This window comes from Sylvia atricapilla, chromosome Z (assembly GCF_009819655.1).
Source record: "Sylvia atricapilla isolate bSylAtr1 chromosome Z, bSylAtr1.pri, whole genome shotgun sequence".
In the NCBI taxonomy this organism is placed as follows: Eukaryota; Metazoa; Chordata; class Aves; order Passeriformes; family Sylviidae; genus Sylvia; species Sylvia atricapilla.
Genome location: NC_089174.1, coordinates 70,652,550 through 70,676,172, shown reverse-complemented (window position 1 = coordinate 70,676,172; position 23,623 = coordinate 70,652,550). Strand labels below are relative to the sequence as shown.

At 36.0% G+C, this 23,623-nt stretch overlaps 1 protein-coding gene across 1 annotated transcript in view; it reads right to left on the bottom strand.

Moving 5' to 3' along the window:
• Positions 1 to 23,623, bottom strand: part of WDR70 (WD repeat domain 70) — a 63,969-nt gene that overhangs the window by 26,146 nt on the left and 14,200 nt on the right. Inside the window, exons 6-7 of the mRNA XM_066338370.1 lie at positions 5,910 to 5,969; positions 981 to 1,114 (exon numbers count right to left, since the gene is read on the bottom strand). Coding sequence (XP_066194467.1) covers positions 981 to 1,114; positions 5,910 to 5,969 — 194 coding nt within the window. The remainder of the gene's footprint in view (positions 1 to 980; positions 1,115 to 5,909; positions 5,970 to 23,623) is intronic.

Below are 23,623 nucleotides of genomic sequence, written 5' to 3'. Positions count from 1 at the left end.
TCTATGTATTGTACTCCTCGCCCTATGTTCCTCCCCCATGTAACCCTTACTGGTTGGAAATTGTATCCTCTCCCAAGACCTCCTCGGTTTATAAGCCTCTGCCAGGCCAGATTCTCTGCCTTTTTCTGTCCCTGACCCTCCTGGAAATAAACGCCTTTGGAGATCACACAGAAGACCTCTCCCTGTTCCTTGTCCCTGCCCTCGATGCATTCCACCTGGGCTGCAAAGCAGCTGTGCCCTACGGCTGCACCCTGGATGGCAGGTGGTCCAGTCTTGGCATCAGTGCTGGGAGCTGGCTGGGCTGAAGAACTCCAGCATCACATCAACTTTTGAAATTACCAGTGAACAATATGGATAGCATGGAAATAATTCTCTAAAAATGCTTCCTGCATTTTCTTTTCAATTTGCATATTTAAAAACATAGAAATAAATGTAAATATGTTGGGGTTTGGTTTTTTTTTTAAGAAAGACAGGATTTCATGCTATGTTGCTATTTAGTGATCACTGCGATGCAAAGTACCAATGCTTTCTGAAACCGAGCACTTCATGAAAATTAAATAAATTACCCTTCTTTTCAGAAATCCTGGCAGGAACTGGAGAGGCTCTCCACAATGGGGTCAATTTTTTTTAACTTGTTTCTTCTCCTAATTAGTTTATATAAAAAAGTTAATACACTATTAGATTTTCTTCAAAGTGTATTCTATTACTATCAGTTACAAACATGATAGTCAACTTGTCTTTGAGAGGTTTTCTGATGTGCTATTAACAACTGCATTGGCAAATTCACCTGTAGCCTTCTAAAAGGGGAAAATATGCAAGTCACTGTAAAAAGCAGGAAAAGAAATAAGCACACAAGTCCTTAGGTTCATATTCCTTGGTATTCAAAAGCCTTTAAAACAAGCTGTCTTACAAGGCTTTTGTGCATTCTACCAGGAGCTTAACATGGGACATTAAGTGCATAATGCAGTCTTCATGCCTACCATTCACAAGGCTGAAGTGACCGAAAAGCTTGGAGAGAGGCATCCATTCCAGCAAAATCCCAAAATTTTACATCATAATCGTATCCACCAGTTATCAAACGAGCACCTGAAGGATCCAAACCCAAAGCAGAAACCTGTAAAGAAAAAAAAAAAAAATACAATCATAATCCTTCAAACTTTTTTTTTCTACAATTCTTCAAAGTGTCACCATAACATAAAATGCTACTAAATTTACAAAAAGTCCCAAACCCAAGCCCCAAACAACCCAGTGCACTGGTTTCTTACAAAAATATCTTAGCTATGTTTTCATTTTGAAATTTCTCCACCTTCAATAAAGTCTTAGTACTTTTGAAGAAGTAGGAAGAGTGGAAGTAAAAATCACATAGTCTGAATAAACCAGTGAAGACAGCTGAGAAATCCTAATCATCTCATTGCAAAATGTAGCTAAGTTCTGTTTCTATGAAGAAAATTGTACTGTAGACTTCTATCTAAATTACAAACAATCTTTCTAGCAAGGTAACAAAATGGTATTGCACATTCACCAGTTTAAGATTCTAAGCTTATTCAAGACACTTCATGTGCATATACACATTGCTTAGTTAAATTTGTCTTCTGGAAAAAAAAAAAAAGAGAAGAGTGAAATAGGGTATAAACTTGATTTTTTTTAAATCACAGATTTTAAAAAAGATACCATTGTAACAAAACAAGTCACAGTAACTTCTCAAAATCCATTTCTTTTATATAAAAAACCAGCTTCTCAGAGATCTTCAAAATTTTGAGGAAAGAATTCTAATGCTTATTATTCTCATCTGTTAATCTCAAATCACAAGAACAAGTAAAATGGCAATTTCACCGAAAATCTGTTTTAATTCTCTATTTGAAGAATGGTGATGTCCTATAGTAAAATAAATAGTATTTCATATACTAAAATATGATAGTAGTGTTCAAAACACTACATGGAGAAATAAGGTAACAGAAGCCATTTCTCCAGAAATTATATAAAATAATTTTTTGAAATAATTTACTTTCAAAATTATTTCTTTTACTTTCACATTTGTGAAAATATTTTATCTACGATTTCAAACATTAATATAAGGGTAGCTGGACAATGTGCTACATTAATTTAGGTATCAAGAGATTAATTCTCAAAAAATTAAGTCATCTGCATAAAAGAGTGTTGAAAAGTTCTATCAAAAAATATAAGACATATATATCAAAAAATATACGAGTATTTTTGGAATTACTCAAAATTACACCCAGCCTAAAATGATAAAAATGTTTGAAGAAGTTTTAATTAAAAGATACAACTCAGATGGAATTCATGCTTACATTTTAATGGAGCCTATGGGTAAAACTTAAAGAGTATAACCAGCAGATTACTTTTAACAAAGACAAAACAAAAATATGGGTCATCCCACATTTATAAGATAGATAAACATCATGTTAAAAAACAGTTTCAGTAACAAGAAAGATAGTCTCCAACACAGTAAAATAGTACTATTAGTAGTATTTTATACGGAAGTAATTTTACACAGAAGATGCTTACCTATATGTATCTTCTTTACACATATACACAAAAAGTACTGACAGGAACTATGATTTAATGCAGACACATAGTAATACCACAAAAAAAAAAAAAAATTGACTCAAAGATCTATCAGTCTACTACTGTACTTTTATTCCAAAGCTTTAGTAGACATCTATATACACTGTGTTATGGAGACTTTTAAAACTTATGTAAACTGTTGAATAGTTCCCACAGAGAATATTTTAAAATATGGAAACAAATTCATGGAAAAAGTAACCTACAGAAAACAACTGTCCCAATAAAAACAGCATGTATGAATTTTATTCTTTAAGATGGACAATTTTCTTTCCTAGATTTTAGATTTTCTTACATGAAATAGTATGGGCTTCTTTTGAGTTTTCTTTTTCCAGTTGCATGGAGAAAAAGTTCACTTAGCTCTTCCTTACTGTATCAAAGACTCATTTCTAGTCATCTTCTCCTTTAGGTTCCAATTGCTTCTGACCAGGTCTTTGATGACCACTTTTTACACATCACCTCCTAAGGCAGGAACAGGCTGTTCCCAAATGTTAATTGAGAAATAAAGCAGGTGATACAGAAGGCTGACTTGGCTAAGCAGAGATCTTCTCTTGGAAATAAGGCAAAAAAGAAAGGTATATGCCCAGTGGAAGCAAGATCAGGTGACATGAGAAGAATACAGAGATGCTGCTTGCTACTGCAGGGAGAAAAATTGGTGCAGCCAAAGCTCAGTCTGAGCTGAAGTTGCCCGGAACTGTGGGGGGAAACAAGAACTGTTTTTTTTTTCAAGTATATTAATGGTTAAAGGCAGTGTAGAAATAATATCAGTCCCTTACAAGATAAAGATGGGCACTTCGCAGAGAGGTCAGAGACAAGGCAGAGATGTTTAAAGTTTTCTTTGCCTCTGTCTTCTGATGGACCAACGGGGTCTCAAGACCATGACTCTGAGAATGATCAGCTCCCAACCCATCCTGCAATTGTGCATGATCTGCTGCTCCAAGTGGATCCCTACAAATCTATGGAGCATTATAAGATTCATGTGAGAATCCTCAAAGAGCTGGCTGATCTTATTCCAAAGCCTTTCTTGATGACTTTCAAGCAGTCTTGGGAATCTGGAGAGGTCTCAGCTGAAAAAAGTTGTCCCAGTTTTCAAGAAGGGCAAACAATGCAGTCATCAGTCACCACCAGCATGTCTTCATGAGAGAAAAGTCTTGCTTATCAAACCTGATTTCCTTTTACAACAAGGTAACCCATCTAGTTAATCAAGGGAAGCCAGTTGATGTGATCTTTTTGGATATAAGTAAACCTTTTGATACTGGCTCTAACAGGGTCCTTCTCAATAAAATGTGTTAGGAACATCACCTTCACTCAGAGGGTGATTGGACACTGCAAAATGTTCCCCCATGGGAACATTCTTGTTCCAGCAGCTGACAAAGTTCAAGAAGTGTTTGGACAATGCTCTTGGGTACATGGTGTGACTCTCATGGGATGGTGCTGTGCAGCTCCAGGAGGTGAACTTGATGATCTTTGTGAGACTCATTCCATCTCAGAAAATTCAGTGATTCTGTAATGCAAGTATGTCACAGTATTTCAACCATATAACACCCTAGTATAGCAAATTGCCTGAAAACAGTACTTTCAAGAAAACCATTATGTGGCAGAAATGATGGTCCTATTGACCAGGCAACTGACTTCTCCTTAATCTAAATGTCCTGCTGTAATTCATTCATTTGCAGTAATATTTTAAAATGTGTAATCTCTTACATGTTTCTAAAAAGAACTTGCCCCTTTTACAACTTAAATGGAAATTTTGAACCCTTGCCATTTCATTCGTGATTTCTGACATGCAGAAAAACTGGGCATCTCCAGATTAATCAGAACACTCAAGTGTTCTATTCAGTAACTCCTACCTATATGAGGGAGCAGTTGTGATATATTAGAAAGCACACATTTCATATACTTTCTCCTACCCACCTATATATCAAAAGTACCATGAGAAATAAAAAATATATATGAAGTTTCATTGGGAACAGTAATTCCTATAACACTGTACACAAGCAAGACAACTGGGAAATTAATCAGATTTCTGGGAAGACTCTCTGGCTTGGGAAATCGTTCCTGAGATTTCTCAGCTGCACAGGAATAAAGTCATCATCAAATCCGTATTCACTAGATTGAAGAGGTACAGATGGGATATATAAGTTTAGCTGAAATACAGTACACTGTATGAACATAATGAGAAGATTATTTAAGAACATTAAGGCAAAACACCGAAATCAAGATATGAAGTTACTCCCATCCTTATGTGTCTAAGGTCATGGGTAAATGGTTTCTCTGTTCTAAAACAAACAAAAAAAAAAACCCCAAAAAGATAGCCCTTCTACAGGAGATTTTTTTTTTCAATTTTATGTTTCATTTACTGCATCCAGTCTAATCCAACTGTGCTATATATATATCCCACATTACAATTCACCTCTGTTCTAGGTGATGACAGCTGCATTCTTCTGCAGTCAAAATATCTCAAAAGTCTTCCAGAACTGTAATTTCCACTTTACAAGGTCTTTTAGTTAGAAATAACATGATCTTACTCTTTAAGAAGTCATGAAAAGATTTACTGGTTTAATATAGAGAAAAATAAATCAAGGTTTGTTACGACATGCATTCAAGAAACATATTGCGGAAAGAGTTACTGCCACATGTAAAATGGGAAACTGATTGCACTAGAACACTACCCTACAAAACCTAGTATTCACAGAAATTAACATGCAAAGCAGTTGCATGCACTGCGTGTAGAAAAACCCACTCTATTTTTGCACTCTGTTTTGTTTTAGTGTAATGCAATACATCTTTTGAGGTCAGTCAGCCCACAAAAGCAATTGAATTTGTGTTGGAGAAAAGGAGCAGTAGTGGAGACAAAATCTGGAAAATATGCAGTCAAACACAATGAAGAACATGATCTCAAGAAACTGAGAATGGTGTATAAAGGCAGTAAAATACTGAAGCAGAATTAAGTACTCAGCTGCAAAGAAGTCATTGGCAATAACATTCTCCTTTAAACTCATGACCAAAGAAAGGTGTAAATTAGACCCATGTCTACATATTAGGAAGGTCTATCCTAAAAGAAAAATAACAGTTACAGAGAACATACTTGATGAAAATAAGACTACAATTGACTCAAATTAAACCAGACTTAGGCAATTACAAGAATTGAAGAGGTAGTCATGAAACACGCTTTCAAGTGCACTAAGAAAAGAGACCAACCAAAATAACCAATCAAGGAAAAAATTAGTTTCTTGAACTTCAGCTGATAAGTATTTATTAACCTATTTCAGAGACTGGCACAGTTCTAGAAAAGCATGAAGGGTTGAAAACATGTTATCACTTACTGTCTTTGTTCCATGTTGGAGTGTAATTTCATGAGAATCTGGGATTTTCTTGACAGGGTTCTGGAAGAAAAGAAAATTCACCTGTGTGAAAAGAGTGCTATCCCCCAAAATACCCACTCATTCAATATATATAGATATAGAGATATAAAAGTAAGAAGGTTTCCATCACACCAGTCATAACATGAGGAAGAGAAATAGGAAAATCATAAACCAGAGACTTCACATATTTATTTGAAAGGATATAGTCCCAAAAATATGATAAATAATTTTTTCAGAATATGACGCCATCTCAATACTAAAACAGGATTTATTTTTTTTCCCCTCTTTGTAAGATAAAAGTTCACACAGAAAGAAATGTAATGGAAGTACTCAAGTACTTTTGAACAACTTTCTGCAATGGTCATGTGAATCATTACCCTCAAAATGCTTATTCATCTGGCACCATGCCAATGTCCTGTAACAGACAGTATTTGTCCTCTTGATGCCTGACATCTTTGGTATAATTTTCTGTTGCTGAAGTATGATTTTAAAATATTTTTAGGCACATTTTATACTACACATTAAATCTCCTGCCTAACCCATCACTGCCAATCCCTCCACTATTTTTCCTGCTTCGTGGAAACGTCTTTAGAGAATCAGGCTGATTACCTTCATACTTGTTTTTACCTCTATATCAGTTTCATCTTTTACTTCTCTGATAAAACTAAAACTTGAATTATCTTTGGTTTAGCCACACCTACCCTTCTTCCAACTTTACTGAAACTACAAGGGAGTACGTTTAGATTAGGTATTATTCTTTACTTTGAGGGTTGTTAGGAACTGGCATAGGTTGCCCAGAGAAGCTGTGGATGTCCCATCCCTGGAAAAGTTCTAGGCCATGCTGGATGATGCTCTGAGCAACTCAGTCTAGTGGAAGGTGTTTCTGCCCATGGCAGAGAGGTTGAAATGAAAGATGATCTTTAAGGGGGGAGAGCATGGAGGTTGTGCATGTGTACTCATAATGTCTTCCAGAGCAACCACTTTGCTTGCTGAAGCCCAACGGAAGCAGTAAAACAACTCCTGCTAATGGGAAGTAGATGTAAATCTGCTTTCCCTTGTATCCATGTGTGGCCTCCACTTTTACTTCATTAAGCTGCCTTTATCTTCATCCATATGATTTTTTCCATCTTCCTCTCTTCTCCTGCTCCAATCCTGATGAGAATGGGAATGACAAAGCAGCCTGATGGGCAGCTGGCATCTAGTCAAGGTCAGACCACCACAAGGTAACAGTAAAGGTTTACCAATAGCTACCTATGACATCTGAAAAGGTATAGCCCACATGGCACTAAGAGACACTTCCACAGACTTAGTGGTTTAGAAGCTTAGAAGCAGATGTAACTCGAAATTCCCAAGCTAAGGTATGATTATGAAAATGAGTTTATTGTTCAACTGATACTATAAAGCACACAGACAAAGGTGTAATTACAATACAAATTAAGTTTTCAATGCTCCATCATTCCCTACACTATAAACTGATTATTTTCTGTTCTCGGGATGCAAAAAACTGCCACATACCCATTGCCTGCACTTGCCATCCAAGCACATTCCATAAAAACCAAAGTGTGAAAAGCAGTTTCCGAGATTCACTCACAACAGCTGTCACCCACAATAAAAATGTACTGCTTTTGTGAAACAAAGACTTTCACAGAAAACATCTGTTGCATTCTTATCTTAATCACGGGAAGGTTGCTTTTCTGCACTGGAATATTATCGAATTCTTCATTTCATGTACCTTACCACAAAGATAGGTATTGCATGTTTATATATATTGTGAAAGCACTGAATTTAATTTTCAGAGGGTATCTTAACCACTACTTTGAGAGATTTTCCAGTAAGTCAAAGAAAAAAAAATATTAATAAACAAAATTATCTGGAACAAACTTACTTTAATTGCTAGCTCCCTCAGGTGACAATAATTACATCCCCTTTTTCATGATAAGAGCAAAGCACTAACATGAAAACATTTTTTGCTTTACACCACATTCATGTTTAACGGTATTCTGGCTACTCATTTTAGGCAAGAAGAACAGACAAGAAAATATTCTGCCACCTGATAAATCAAACATCCTGAGCCTGAAAGTCAGACACTTGGCGACTGCTACTGGTGCTAAGGTCTGCAGTGCCCAAGGGATGCCTGACAGTTAAAGTAACTGTTTAGACTATTCCAAACACAAAAATTAAGATAACATCCAGGAACATATCTTGGCATAACATCTTCAAATTAGCTAAACATTTACAAAAACCCAAGGTGGCTTATTCTATTTTTGTTAATCATGAGCTTCCTAAATAACTCAGAATGCTGTATCTCTAATGTGCTACAGCACATATGCTCACAAGATAATCAGATGCAACTACCACTTTTCCAGTTATTATACTCCAAAGAATAATGAATGCCATAAAATCTTTTTTTTTTTTTTTTCCCCCACTCTTTGCGAGGGAAATATAGCCAATACATCTATGCTGATTTGGACATCTAGATATCATGTATACTGGAATATTACTGTAAGTACGAAAAAGACAGAAGAATAGAGTTTGGCTAAAGTGTACCTGCACTTCCAAGATTTTAGCTGTTGCTCTGATTTCAGATTTTCACTTTACACAAACTGATTCTATGATTTCACTAATATTGTTCTGCAAAATTTGTATTTGGATTAAAGAGATTAGAGGAGATAAAAGAGAGGGTTTTTTGTTGTTGCTGTTATTTTCTTTTAAAGAACATGAGGTAAAGACAATAATTTAATTTTTGCTTCAGCAGAAACAGAGGAGACCATTATGGTGTTGATGTATTTCCTAATATTTTTACAAAAAAATTCTGAATTCCCTGGCTGACATAAGATGAATATATATTCAACCTGTGAAATAGTGTACTCTATGACTTCACAGTTTTTCCTCAAAATTAATAGTCTTACCTTAAAAGCAGTTTTTGCAAAGGGACACTGCAAATCAGCATCACATCTGTAGTATGGAGTTTCTGTTTTTTCAGGGAGTTACAGCCCTAGTTGAGTGTTATACTCCCGAGCCTAAAAACAGTCTTCTGTTTACTGCACCAGTGTCTGCAAATATTGTGGATTTTTTTCTTGTTCCTTTTGAGAGCTTCCTTATTCTCAAACAATACTCAGAAAATATGCCATGAGCAGCCAGAAGCTGAAATAGATTAATCTCCCCAGAATATCTTGAGAATAATCAAAGACAAAACCAAAAAAATCAAACAGACCAAAACTACTCATTTTTCATGGTCTAGAAAAGGGAAAGATTACGCATCTATACCTAAAAGAATCTCCACTGTTCTGTTTGCAGAGGTTTGTATATAAATGGAAATTATATTGTATGAGAGAGACTTGCAAACTGTAGGCAATGTTTCACACATTAGGCCATTAAATAGGAACTTTTCTGGGTACCCACAATACTACAGTTTACAGAGAAAAAACACTTTCTCTTTTTTCTGTGTCTTTGCAATTGCCCTTATAAAGGATTATGCCCTCTTTGAGAACTTCAATATCATATGCTGCCCTGGAAAAAAATCTGGATAGCTCCTTTGATCTCAGTTCTCTCCTGAAACACTAGCTTCCTTGAAAATCTGAAAAGACTATCATTTGTGAGAGCAGAGATATGGCACAGCATGGAGTAAAAAAATGTAGAACTACAGCTGGTTGAACTAAAAGGTAAGCACTTTCCCCGTGTTGAGCACAAGAAAAAGCTAAAGCTGGTTTGGCTACTACCTATTTTAGGTATCTTTAAGAGAGCCTTTAAATTGATCATGGAGCTGGGGCACTTCTCTTGTTAGGCCAGGCTGAAGAGCATTGCTCAGCCTGGAGAAGAGAAGTCTCTGGGGAAACATTATAGCACTTTTCTGTATCTGAAGGGGGCCTCAAAAAATCTGGAGGGACTTACCACAAGGATATTTGGCATCAGGTCAAAGGGGAATAGGTTTAAACTGAAAAAGGGGGCAGGATTAGGTTAGATACTATGAAGAAATTCTTTACTGTGAGAGTGGTGAGGCACTGGCACAGGTTGCTGGTACACAGAGCAGGCCTGCATGGGGCTCTGAGCGACCTGGTTTAGTTACAGGGGCATTGGGATGAGATGGTCTTTAAGGTCCTTTTCAATCAAAACCATTCAGTAATTAATTCTGTGGTCCTACTATACTAAAAAGAACGCTTCTACTCCAAGTATAAACATACTGTGCTCCTTTGGGTCTCTGGTTTGACACACTCCACAGGGAAAATGCTGTCTGTTCATGTGAATGAACAGGACAGTGTGAGTGATGAGAAGGAGGCAGAGCTACCCTTCACAGATTTCTTCATTTCTGGTGAAACTACAGGTTTTGCAGAACAAGTATCACAGAGGTGGTCTGACACACATGATTATTGCCTTACTTGAATATAGATGGAAAAGACTGGAATACTAAATGTGCAGCAGGAATAGCTAGTGGAAGTGGAAGGGGAACAACAAACCCTAGCAACAAAATGGTAATGCAAGTACCTCCTTTGACTTAAGAACTTAAGCTCCCCCCAAAAAGGTTCCCCTAAAGAAGGCCATGTTTTAATCATTCAAATCTCAGGCCTTCTGGCAATTAAGAAAAAAAGTGCTTTCTATTTTGTGACTTTTGTCATAGACCATAATGTCTATGGTTTCTCTCAACTTTTTTTAAAGCTTATTCTCTTCCTCTCCAAAATGACTGATATGCATGGAAAAGCAAATGTCACACTGCTGAGGGGCAAGGTGGGGAAGGCAGGAAAATTTGAGATGATTTGAAAGGTTTTTATTTTGTACACCAGCATGCAGACTGACAGTGCTGAAATCTGCCTTGTGACTAGATACTAGCCATTTTCTCCTTCTTTTATTTTCTTCAAGAATGCATTCAAAATCGTAAGTGCAATTAAGAAAGAGTAATCTAGATGACAGGAAAGAGTTAAAAAGATAAATGTAATTTCTTCTTATAAAAATGTTCATACTGTAAATTATGTTACATACTGAAAGAGAATGCCCTTTAAAAATATGGGCAGACAATTCATCAACAATCACAACAGAAAGGACGGGATATCTGACACAGTAATTCTCAAAGCAGACAGGTACAACAACACAAGCTCTTCCAAAATCATGGAATGGTCAGGTTTGAAATGTCGTCTGGACATTGTCCAGTCCAACCCTCCTGCCAAGGCAGATTCACCTGTAGCAGGTGACACAGGAATTCAGCCAAGGCAGGTTTTGAATATCTCCAGAGAGAGAGACTCCATGGGCAGCCCATAATGTTTAGACAAATAAAATACCACAGAAAACCAGTGAATTCTGGAGATAAGCCACTGTTTATCTCGACCACCAAAGAAATCTGGTCTAACTGCTGCAGTATCTAGGCACAAACATATTTTAATACAAATAGCAGAAGGCTTCAACTCATGCTTATTGTTGCTTCTTACTATCTGTATCAAAATGTGTTTGGTTTACAGATCAAGTATTCTCTCTCATCCATCACTTGTAATAGTATCTAATATCTTTTTTGCTGTGTAAAGAAGTTCTAGAACTCCATAAAACTTCACAGGGGGACACTTGCACAACTTTCTTGCATTGGAATTTACCTCAGGCCCACAATCAAGCATTTTTTTCCTTTCTACCTCACATGCAACTCAAATATGAAAGTGAAGGAAATTAAGAGACTATTTTAGTGATGATGAAAAGAAGGAACAGAACCCTGTTCTGTTCTTCAGTATTAAGTCTGAAACATTATTAGAAGAAAGATGAAAGGAGGTCAAGGGGAGAGTATTTCACAAATCTGGAAGAAAACATCCCTCATTCCTCTTTTCAAACTAGATAAATATTTTCAGCTGTTAGGCACTCAGATGAATTTTCCATGACAGCAGTGAAAGGTGAAGGCAGTAGTAAGCGTTCTAATTTATTTTTTCTGTTCTTTTTTAAACCAGTTTCTCAAACAAACACACAGTGATGTCATGTTTTGTTCCACAATCATAAACTGATTAAAACCACACTATTTGTGAAATGGGCAGGTTTTCCAAGTCACTATTTTTCACTCTTTCCCTCTGTATATTAAACTGAAAATAAATGTGTTAAATACACACTAAGGTTGCACAAGTGAACACTCAAGAAAAAGACAGAATATGAAAAACTACAACATGAGAGATGGCCAAGATGCTGTTCTACAGCAACAGAAAAATACAAATTTTGGGAGGTTTACAGGAGTGCATTACCACAAACCTTCATGCAGAAGGAAGCATACAGATTTAAAAGGTCATTTCAACAACTTTTAATTTCGTCTCTTTTAGGTGTAGGAATTGACAGATGTATTCTCATGCAAACTTGCATGTTATTAAACTCAGCTTGGCCCAGATTCATATAATCTGAGTTTCTAAATGTGATGCATCTAAATATGGAAACAACTTTCATCAGACTTACTACAGAGCCTTCAAAAATAAGCAAACAATTCAAGAAGAAGAATCAGTGTACCAAAAAAACAAAATCATTTTGAAACCTCTCCCCTTTGAGAATTATTCAGGAAAGTGCAAAGCATCTGAATTCCTAGTATAGGTGCCTTGATTATGTTGGATGAATGTGTGTCTGTATTATCTAAATTTCTGGTTCTGAAGATAAAGGAAAACATTCTGGAAAACAGGAGGATGCATGCAAACACTGGTATGAATTATCTTGGCTGCCATTCCCACAAAACACCCAAAATATCCATTACTCATGGAAAAACGTAAATAACTATAACTGAATGCAGAAAATCTTCAAAATTAACAGAAATAGCAAAAGCACTGTACAAAATGATATTTTCCCCAGTTTCCAGTCTCTAATTTAGGTAAGTCAAAACAGCACAGACTTTACATCTTGAATTTCAAGTACAGGAAGATCAAAAAGATGTTATTCTTTCCTTTAGTGAACTAAGAGGTATTGCTTCAGTACCTTGAGTGCACTCAAGAATTGAAAGGTGCTTCAAGTAGACTAACTTCCATTCAAATACCTACAGTAAGTAAATTTACTTATTCAACATGGAAATAGTACTGTGTCCAGCTTCTTCCAACACCATCGAATTCACAGATTTCTGTAATTTTTCTCTTAAAATCTGAACCTATTTTGTAAGGTTCAACCAGAAAGGGAAGAGACCTTAGATTAAATCCTTATTCCAACATGACTGCCTAAAAGTAATAAGTTTTTAATGTTTTTATAGTCCAAATACAGCATATTTTATAAGATGTTGGGTCAAATGGTAACTCAGAGACTGTGCCATGACACAAGAGGTAACATCAAATTAACTCTCTCCTTCCCTTTCATGCCACTCACCAATACATCCCTTTCAGAAAAGACTCCGATGGCTTAGCAGTTTAGAAAAGATATTACAAATAAAATCTCAGCATGTTTGCAAGCACGATTTTTAGACATAAACATCAAACTTCTTCAGTACAGCAAAAAACCTGCTTGATCTGTCTTCTAGGGGGTACTTTTAGACAGATTTCAGGAGGTTGCTATTTTTCACCCGGATTCCAAAATCCCATTCAGATAAATGTCTAAATCTGTAACAAGCCTTTGATTTACGAAGTCATAGTTTATATTAATGATTATGACCTCGGAATTTTTTTTCACAATGTATACCAAAGAAATTCTCTTGAGCTTTTTCTAAAACAAGTTATAATCATTGATAAAACTGATTTAAACTTAAAATTGCCTCGAGTCATTCACCTCCTCTGCAGTTTCTGGGAGACAGGTTTACTTAAGCTGAGTATTCCAGTTACATTCCACTCATATAACCCCCCCACCTGTTTCATCTTTATCTTCTCAGTTTCAAATGGGTATAAATATAAATAGTTCAAATTTGCTGAAACTGTACGCACAACTGCCACATGCCACCAAAAGCACCCATGGTCAGTCAAGCCAGTTTTACTATAGTAAAAAATACAACACATTAGTGCTACATATGCCATATTAGAATAAAAAAAATCTCTCGCATTTTCAGTCAGGCATATCCTTTTATTAAGGTCATTCCCTAGAGCCGAATAGAGTACTTTGTTTTAACATAATGGAATACTTCCATTTACTCTGCAACAGTAAAAGAGCTCACACAACCATAGATCAGCTGACAATGAGGAGAAATAAACTCTGAAAGCTCTGTTCAGGTTGGTAGGTTTCCAAACCATAGCTTAATTATGAAATCAGAAAAGACAAATAATTCTGAACTTTTAAGTCTTTGGGGTAAAAGTGGCAAATGTTTAGTTCAGATGCAAACAGGCATTCACCTATCTTACATTCAGCCTGTGTACAATTTTGTACCACAGAGTCCATGTGGGATTTCTACCAAAGGAATATGCCGTAAAAGACACCCATGAAAGAATTCAAAACCAAAACATACAATGGACAACCAGACTGAACTTAACATTAATTCATAACATTTTTCAGCCTACTAGCCAGTTCACTTCATTTTTTCCATTAAACTTGTAACCAAACAATATGGACACTTTATCATCACCACCATTTGGCAAACTTTAGGGAATAAAGAGCATGAATTTTTTTCACCTGACTCACCAAGATAAACCATGAACACTTAAATGTTTTTCACTCTTTAAAATAGCTTTACTGTCCTCCAGATTTAACTTCTGTCAAAATAAAAGTACTTATGAAGTATCTTACAACTCAGAAACATGTAAAAAGTTAAACATGTTTTTTCAAAAAAATATTCCTCCCCTCTATATATTTTAAAAGTCAGTAATACTACTAAGCCTTTGTAATTCATGCAGCAAAATCCAATTTTAGTTGCATGTACTTCTATGGAAGTACATTAAAATTACATACACAGTAGAGTAAGTAGTAAAGCTTCTTTTGAAAATTGGGTAAGCAGTGAAATTAAGTCCATCAACAGCAATACAATCCTGGGCTCATCAAAACTTAAAAAAATTATGCAGCCAATAGATGATCAATATTTGGCATTGCTACCTAAAACAGAAATGGTATTACTACAACTGAAATAAATTGCATTTTTCCTCTCATCTAAAAAGAGCCCTATGTTCATTTTATGACTTCTGGTGAACATTTTAGTATAGAATTTCATAAGCATCAGGATAATACAAGCTCTGTATAAATATAATGGCAACCTCATTAGCAAGCCACTATTTAAAGACAATAAAGTCTTTTAAATTGTTTGTGTTTCAATGACCAAAATTGAAACAATACACCATTGGTGTAGCCCAATCCTTGACATTTGACTGTGCAATTTATTTCACTTCTACACCCCTCAGTTTCTTCATCTGAAAATGGGAAAAAATAATACCTATTTCAAGGAATCTGCTATAAGGTTTTCAGCAATGAGGGTGAAGTTTTTCATATTCCCTAGGGATGCTGTTGTTCTTAGCAAACATACTACCATCAGCAAGCTAAGCCATTACAGCTCAAGAAAGAGCTATCCACAGACTTGACTCTTCAACAGTTCTATGCAGCTATTATTTTGAAACATGTTCATTCAGAAGTTTACTTTAGGATCTTGAGAGAGAGAAATTTATGTATAACATCCCACCTAGTGACAATGACTGCAGTTTTCTACAAATTTACCAAATAATTACGGTAAGGAATTAAAAGAGTATGTGTGTGTGTGTGTGTGTGTGTGTGTGTTTGTCAGCAAGTCATGCAAAGATCTGCAACCACAGGGTGAATGTAGGGGGACAAGGGTTAAAAATTACAGCATGTCTCTGTTACTGCAGGAAGGAAGAACAATTTCCTATGTAGCTTCCACAGCTGGTTCCAATTCCATTACTGTTTCGATTACTAATTCTCCCATGCCACCCATAAATTACCTTCAAAACTTTAATATTTAAGCTCTCTTATAGCAGCACAATTTTATGTAATGTGACATGAGAATAAATTTCCTAGTGACCTTAACTATGCATCTGGAAAGAGGAAAAGATACATTTATATTGTATGGACTTCAGGTCCATCCTTAGTAGAAACATACCTTCATTCATGCTTCACTCAGGTATATTCTTTTATGTAAAGCTTATGGCAGAAGAAAAGAGTATTAGGGCCAGATTATGTACCTCATATTGCTAAAATAGTTGTAATACCCAACAACATTGCAATAATTTTCAAGATGTTTAAGGCAAGTACTAAGCACTAGGTTAAAAATAGTAACCAGTGCAAATATCCTGGCTTTATTTGGGATCATAAAATTAATAATTGTAAAATGTTGTGTCCAACAATTATGAAATATGCTTGTCTTCTATGCATTTATATGGTATATTTTACTATAGTACCTATATATGTTGAGATCCCTCCAGAATATCCTATCAAAAGTACCAATTTCCATACATGTGATGTAGTCCGAAAATTCCAAATGATTGCAATTAAACCTGACAGGACACACAACTAGAGAGAGACTGATTTCTACAAAGCAATCAAACTATAACTGTTCAGTATGGCTCAGCTCTGGGTTATACAGGTAAAGAACAAAGACCTCAACACATCTTTCAGCAGAATGTCACCCATGTTAAATCCAACACTTACTATAGTAATTCCTCAAGGAGCCTGAAGTATATGAGTAGACAGAAGCAATGCTTTCACTTTTTAACCCAGACTAAGATAAAGATCCATTGTCTTAGCAATAGACAACATTTTAACTGTGTGCACAGAAAAAGAACACAAAAAAGTCAACATCATACCTTACTGAAATGCCTCATTTCACAGATTTTTACTGACACTATTTAAGATGTCACACATCTTTCTTCCCTCATAACATATAGAAAATGTAGACTAGATACAACCTATGACATCTCTCCTTATTCAACAGGTTTTTTTTATCTTCACAAGGAGTTGCTGATGATACTCCATACTATACAAAGATTACCAAAGTTACAGGAAAAATCTTCTTCTTTTTACAGTCTAAAGTTTAAGTTTGGATTACATCATTCAAATAAAATTGCTATTAACTGTGTAAATAATAAACTTGTTACTCTAGCTGAAATGGATTAAGAACAATATGCATCTTCAACTTGGTCCTGTTGACAGTGACCAATGTATTTTTAGTTCATAACAATCTAATACTAAGATGGCAACTTCATATATTCAAACTCTGCAATTATTTTCTTTGCAAGAATCAGGAAAGAAAATCACAGTCCATAGACATAAAGAACTCCAGATTTCAGACTACATATCTACAACGTATCTGCTAAAAAATTTTCCATATGACAATTGCTTTTGTGCTTGTATGTTTTAAAAAGGATAAAATGTCCCAACTTGCAGTGTTATGCTGATACTCCAGTAAATATAGCAGCAGATTTGTTCATTGAGCCACCCAGATTCCACTAGGACAGAAATCATTATTATTGCCTATTATTTACAGTCATTGAATAGTTTAAGTTGATAGGGACCTGTAAAGGCCATCTAGTCCAATGCCCCTGCAATGAACAGGGATATCTTCAACTACATCAGGCTGCACAGACTTCTGTTCAAAACAGACTTGAATTTCATTTCTAGGGATGGGGCATGTACCATCTCCTATGGGATTACCTGTTCCAGTGCTTTACCAGCCTCAGCATAAAAAAAAGTGTATCTAAGCTAAATCAACCCTCTTTCCACTCAGTGCCATGCCGCCTTACTCAATAGCTACGAACCCTGCTAAAATGTTTGTCCCCATCTTTCTTGTGGGGCTCCTTTAGGTATTGGTAGGCTGCAGAAAGGTCTCCTCAGTGCCTTCTCTTCTTGAGGTCCAAATTCTCTCAGCCTTTTCTTCATATAAGAGGAATGCAGCCCTCTGAGCATCTTTGTGGCCCTTCCTTGGACTCATTCTGAAAGGTCCCTGTCCTTCTTTTTATGCTGGTGCCCCCAGAGATGGATTTAGTGCCCGAGGTGGGTCTCAACAGAGCAGAGCAGAGGGGCAGAATCCCCTCCCTCCCCTGCTGCCCACGGGGCTCTGGATGCAGCCCAGGCTTCTGGGGCTGCAAGAACACACTGCAAGGTCATTTCCAGCTTTTCTTTCCCAAGTTCTTCTTGGCAGGGTTGCTCTCCATGCCTTTGTCCTCTGGGGATGTAAAAACAAAAACAAAAAAAATCCCCCACAATAAGGGGACAAAAAATAACAAGCTTTGTGTATAATGCTTATGCTAGACGTGCAGTCTTGCTGTTGTTGAGAAAATAGATCCATATGATCTGATATGATATTTCATACCTCCTGGCTGACTGATTGCTGAGGTTCCTAGGGAACGCATGACTCCATAACTACTGTTTCCATTAGAAAGACAAGCTCAAAAAATCCTCTAGCAGATTTTCCCCTGTAATAAGCAAGTCCAACATGCTATTCTGTCAAAAAAGAAACATAAGTACAAAATACGCCAAAAATGTGCGTGAGAGAGGCAGAGGGCTTATAAACACTTACTGGCTTTTCACAAGAAAGGCTGAAGTGGTGGGAAGGAACATATGACCCATAAAATAATCTGAATCAAATGCAGTCCAAGATTTTTCGCTCACATTTGTTCAAATTCCCTGTTATGGACGTATTCCAGACAACTCATAAGGAAGCCAAAACAAGGATTCCCAATTTTGCAGTTTGCTGCACATAGGCAGAATTTAACTCCTGTTTCTGGAATTCATTCTGTAAGCCCAAATTGTTCGCATTAACCTCATGTTTGACATCCCCCTTCAATGTGTGATCCACGAAATGACATGGTTTAGTTCTGTAACTAGTGCTATCTCATGTAACACCTACTGCTGTCTCAGAATTGACTGTTTCCCAAGCCTCTTAAGAATTTACATTTCACCTCTTGGGAGCCAGACATGCCTACAGTAGACATGCTTCCAAAACAAACTGTTTCACAGTGAGTCTTTCAATGCCATTACTCTGTTTACAGAAAAATGGCAACGTACAGGTCATTTGAAGGCAGTTTTCTTTACATGCTTGCTTTCAGAATTTACCTGGCCTTCCATGTCATACACTTCAGGCAATCTGGAACCTCAGTTCATTTAGCTACCACAAGTAATATCCAATCTGAGACAGCAAAAACAGATCTCCATTTAGGGAATGATGGCAACCCCTTGTCTTTAGGTTCTTCTCATGAGATCTGATAAACCCCTACAGAGAGGGAGAAACCACCTTTATTTTACTTAGTAAAATTAGGGAGTTTAGTATTCACTACATAAATCAAATCTTTCAGAAATGACTGTGTAGGGCAATCTATTAAAATAGGAAAACCTTTAAAATTCAGAAACCCTGACACTGGGTAAGTTGTTCCTACCTGTGAACCACTTACCCTTAGAATTTCATTGTAATACAAAATTAAAGAAATAGAGAAAGCAAAAGAATCCTGCTTTTAAAACAAAATCGTCATTTTGAGACAAACAGGTACAAAGATTATTAAAACCTACTACAAGTTACTCATGCATTCTGAAATCCTCACAGTCACTATGATACTGAACAATTCCGGTAGCATTGACTATAGGTGAGGGAACAAGCTAGAAAGAGTGAGCAAATACATATAAATAGATTTTTGCAGCTGGTTGTAGATATCAAGGACTTACAAGTATCTATTAATACTGACAGGGACTGGGCAGAAGAAATTGCATTATTAAAAATTTGCACAATAAAGGGAGTGGGAGAGTTTTGGCTAAGACACTGGAATTTTTCATAAGGTTACATATTTGCTCCAAATGATATTTACTGTTCTAGTGTCCACAAACTTGCACTCAAAGAACTCAAATAACCAGTAAGCTATAATATGAACTACACACAATTTAACCTATCCACCCCAAAGGATGAAAGACCTGACATGACCTTCTTAGAACTTGCAATTACCACAAGGTATGGAATGTTAAGCCTCATGCTTACACAGTAAGCTCTTCTCACTGTAAAAGTGCCAAGCTGAGATTATTGTCAGTGTGCCTCCTGGATGCCTTTTCAGCAAGAATGGCACACAGGAAGGTCAGGCAGTGCAGTGTCAAAGGCTGCCACACAGAAAGCCCTTACAGAATCTAAAGCTGAATTATTTTCTTTGATGGAAGATGAGTTGTTACAGGTTAAAGATAAATTAAATATAATTTATTCAAATTATTTCAAATAGAAACATTCTGCACATGTTTGGATACTCATCAGCTCTTCACGTGCAAGACAAACTTCCTAACACAGAAAGCCTAAACCCACCCCAAAGATGATCTGTGGTTCAACCACTCCTGATTTAATTTTCTTTATCTGCAAGAGCTTCAATAACTACAAGGAACCTTGAACCAAAAACAAAGGAAGAACTAGGAAGTTCTAGTTACTGCAAAATTATCCTGCTCAATTTAGTTCTGAAAATAAGCCAATTACCTAAGTAGCTATGTAATCATAAGAGTAAAAATACTTTTTCATTCACATATAAATTTGGTTTAAAATGCTTCCAAAAAAAAAAAATATGTATCACTAAATAATATGCAAAAAAAGTGAACATACAAGAAGTGCCAATGTCGACTCCAGAAAAAAAAATCATCTTACTATACTTGGAAAGCATTAGGTTTGATAAATACATAACCATCAGAAGGAAACATGAATCTGCAATTAGACATTTTTAATTTCTTTTTCTCGCCATACTTTGGAAATTTTCAACACTTTAAAGTACTACTCAGAGTAACATTAACTCTTCTTCAGACACCCACCCACAGGATGCAGCCAGACACAAAACTTCACCAGAGTACTTCAGTAACTTCTGTGATATTTTCCTACCCACTCAAACTTGGTTACAGAGTCCATCACGAGGATGCTGCTTCAAAATACTAGACAGAATTGCAGCTTCCATTAGTTCCTACACTATGAGACAATTTTCAAGAGGTAAACTAATGCAAATTGCATTAAACTACAGCTGACAGCTATTATTTTTTTTTTTTGCAGGATAGGACCAGTTTTCATAACTATCATGTGAATTGGGCAGATGCTTATTTAAAATAGCTTTATAAATAGCACAGTTATAACTGATTTAGATTTAGTGATTTTCATTTTACTCAGATGAATTAATATTCCTGTTGAAAATGCATTGAATTATTTTACTACTACTAATTCATTGAAAAACAGAATACATTTTGACAACAAGACTTTGACAAATCACATGAAACTACCATTAGGCTTTCTCATAAATTCACTGTCTATTCAATGTATCATAATTGCCTTCCCTAAGAAAAACAACTTATGGACAGCAACTGGACTAAGCCTTATACCATTGATTTAGAGATAATTGAAAGGATTTGCCTTTAAAATTGCAGCTGTTCAGTGCAAAAAAAATTACTACTTACAGACTTGCAGTGTCACAAATATAAACATTTGTTATTTAAAAACTATTTTTCATTAATTCCTTCACAGAAAGGAGAAAAATATGAGAGTCACAAGAGACAGGGATACAAGCAGGAATGGGACAGAGAGGCTCAACAAAATGCCTGATCCCTAAAAGGAACTTTATGAAGAGCAGTCAAGTGTGACAGAGTACTGGTCTGAAAAAAAAGAAAATAAGGAGAAAAAAAAAAAAAAAAAAAAAAAAAAAAAAGAGCCCCAACTGGCTGTCCTCACCAAAGAAAGTGCTAGATAAGGCAGCATTTAATCACAGAACAAAGAATCAACTCTGAAGGACTCTGAGAAAAGAAATAATAAATGCCAAGTTAAAACAAATGAAGTTATTAAAACAAGTAGTTATTATACCATTGACAGGAAAGAAATCCACATCAGAAGTTTTAAACTATTTTCTATTGAGATGTACTGTGAACTTTACTCTGGCATTGTTATTTCTATAATTTTAATTTGGATGACAAACTTCTAATGAGTCAAAAATTATCACACTCTTACGTGTGACCCAACATTTAACCTTGTGTGCCTGCATACCCATGCATGCCATCCAAATGAGACAGCATTTTTTAAACATGAGGAAAAGTAAATGTATGGAGAAAACCACAAGTGATATAAGAAAAGCAACCAGTACATGGGGGTTTACATCTTCTCCAGAATTTTAATATTTGTGATATGAAAAATTTATGGAGATAAAAACCTATTTATTTTTAGATGGTCTTAAGGCATCTAAAATGGTATAGAATGCTCATAAAGACCAAGACATGACACTCTAGACTAAGAAGAGGTTGTCTTTAAAATGATTCAGCACTCTGTCACAGTGATCTTGTAAAACAGGCATGTGCAGTTTGTAGACACTGAGGATGATTAAGCTACTTAAACTTTCTTCTGAATTTCCATTTCTGACATTTTTGGTACTCAGTAGAAAAGGTAGCAGATTAACTCTAAGAAGGAATGTCACTAAGAAATATCTTTATTCTTACATTTAAGACAAGAACAATTACTCCGTGGCATAAGTTCTGCAAGAGACGTACACTGACTACAAGGAAAGACAGCTGATGCTCAGAGATGCCACTTTGCAGAGACCAGGCCATTTACCTTCTTTGCAGAGACTAGCATGTTCCAAAATTATCCAAATTACAGCCTGGTTAGAAAATGATACCTTTATAAATCCAGACAACGCAGGAAACTTTTAAGATTACTAAGCTACAAAAGAAATACATTACATTGCTGCATAAATCCTAAAAAATTTCTCCATCCTCCAACTAATCTTCCAAAGTTGACAATTCCATTTTTAACACAAGAGAAAAAAGGAAAAGGCTATATACCTAACCTTTTTTTTTTTTTTTTTTTTTTCAAATAAAAGTATTACGTCCCATGTTTTGCCTGTAGTACGTAACAGGAAAAGAACAGCTAACTCACCCAAGCTAGTAGAGGCAGACATTAATATAAAATTTGTCCTCATTCATGGGACATTGCAACTCTAATAAAGGTTATGAGCTCTTTCTGACATCTGAATTAATCTAGAAATACATACTCTATAGTAAGTGATGGGGAAATATCGCTCTATTTCTGTTATTTGTGAAATACTTTGCTGAAAAAAAAACAAGCTAGACTTTCTAACACTTCCATGAAAATAACTCATATGAATTAAAACTCTAGCTTTTGCTTTCACTCTAGAAACTTGAATTAATTAACATAACTCTTCAAAGCTATCTTTTTTCCACAGCAAAATTTTTTGTCATATGTAGAAAAATAAGTTCTATTTCTGATTTCGATAGCTCTTCCAGAAATTATTTCCTGTATTTTCCTGGTTTCAGCCCAGCTCAGCATGACGGGGAATGGACAAGACATTATCATATTCAGTTACATCTCATGTCAGTGCCAGGGGCAGGGAAAAGAGACTCTTCCAGGAAGAAGGGTGCTCCTTTTCCAGTCACCAGAAGCCATTCACCTTTGCTTAACCATCCTAGGCATGGAGACCATTTTCCACGTGAATCACCCTTCTCTTTGCACACTTTGTTGTTAATATTCTTCGTGTTACTCTTCCATATCCATTGCTGTTTCCAGTAAATTGTTCTTATCTCAACTCCTCTGATATCTGCTTTTGTGTCTCCCTCCAGAGGCAGGGAGGGGAGCAGTTCATGGTTTCCTTTTTAACAGGAGTACTAAATTGGGGAATACCATTCTCAAACCATGACATGGTACATACTCATTATTGTATGAAAGATGACCTAAGGGGCCTCTGTACTGCAAAAGGTCACTATGACTGACTGAGTTCAACCCTTATTTAAGACCTTGTGTTTCACCACATGAGAATGCTCACTGAAATTCATTCCACACATCCAAATAATCCAAATCAAAATCTTGACATAGTACTACTTACTCT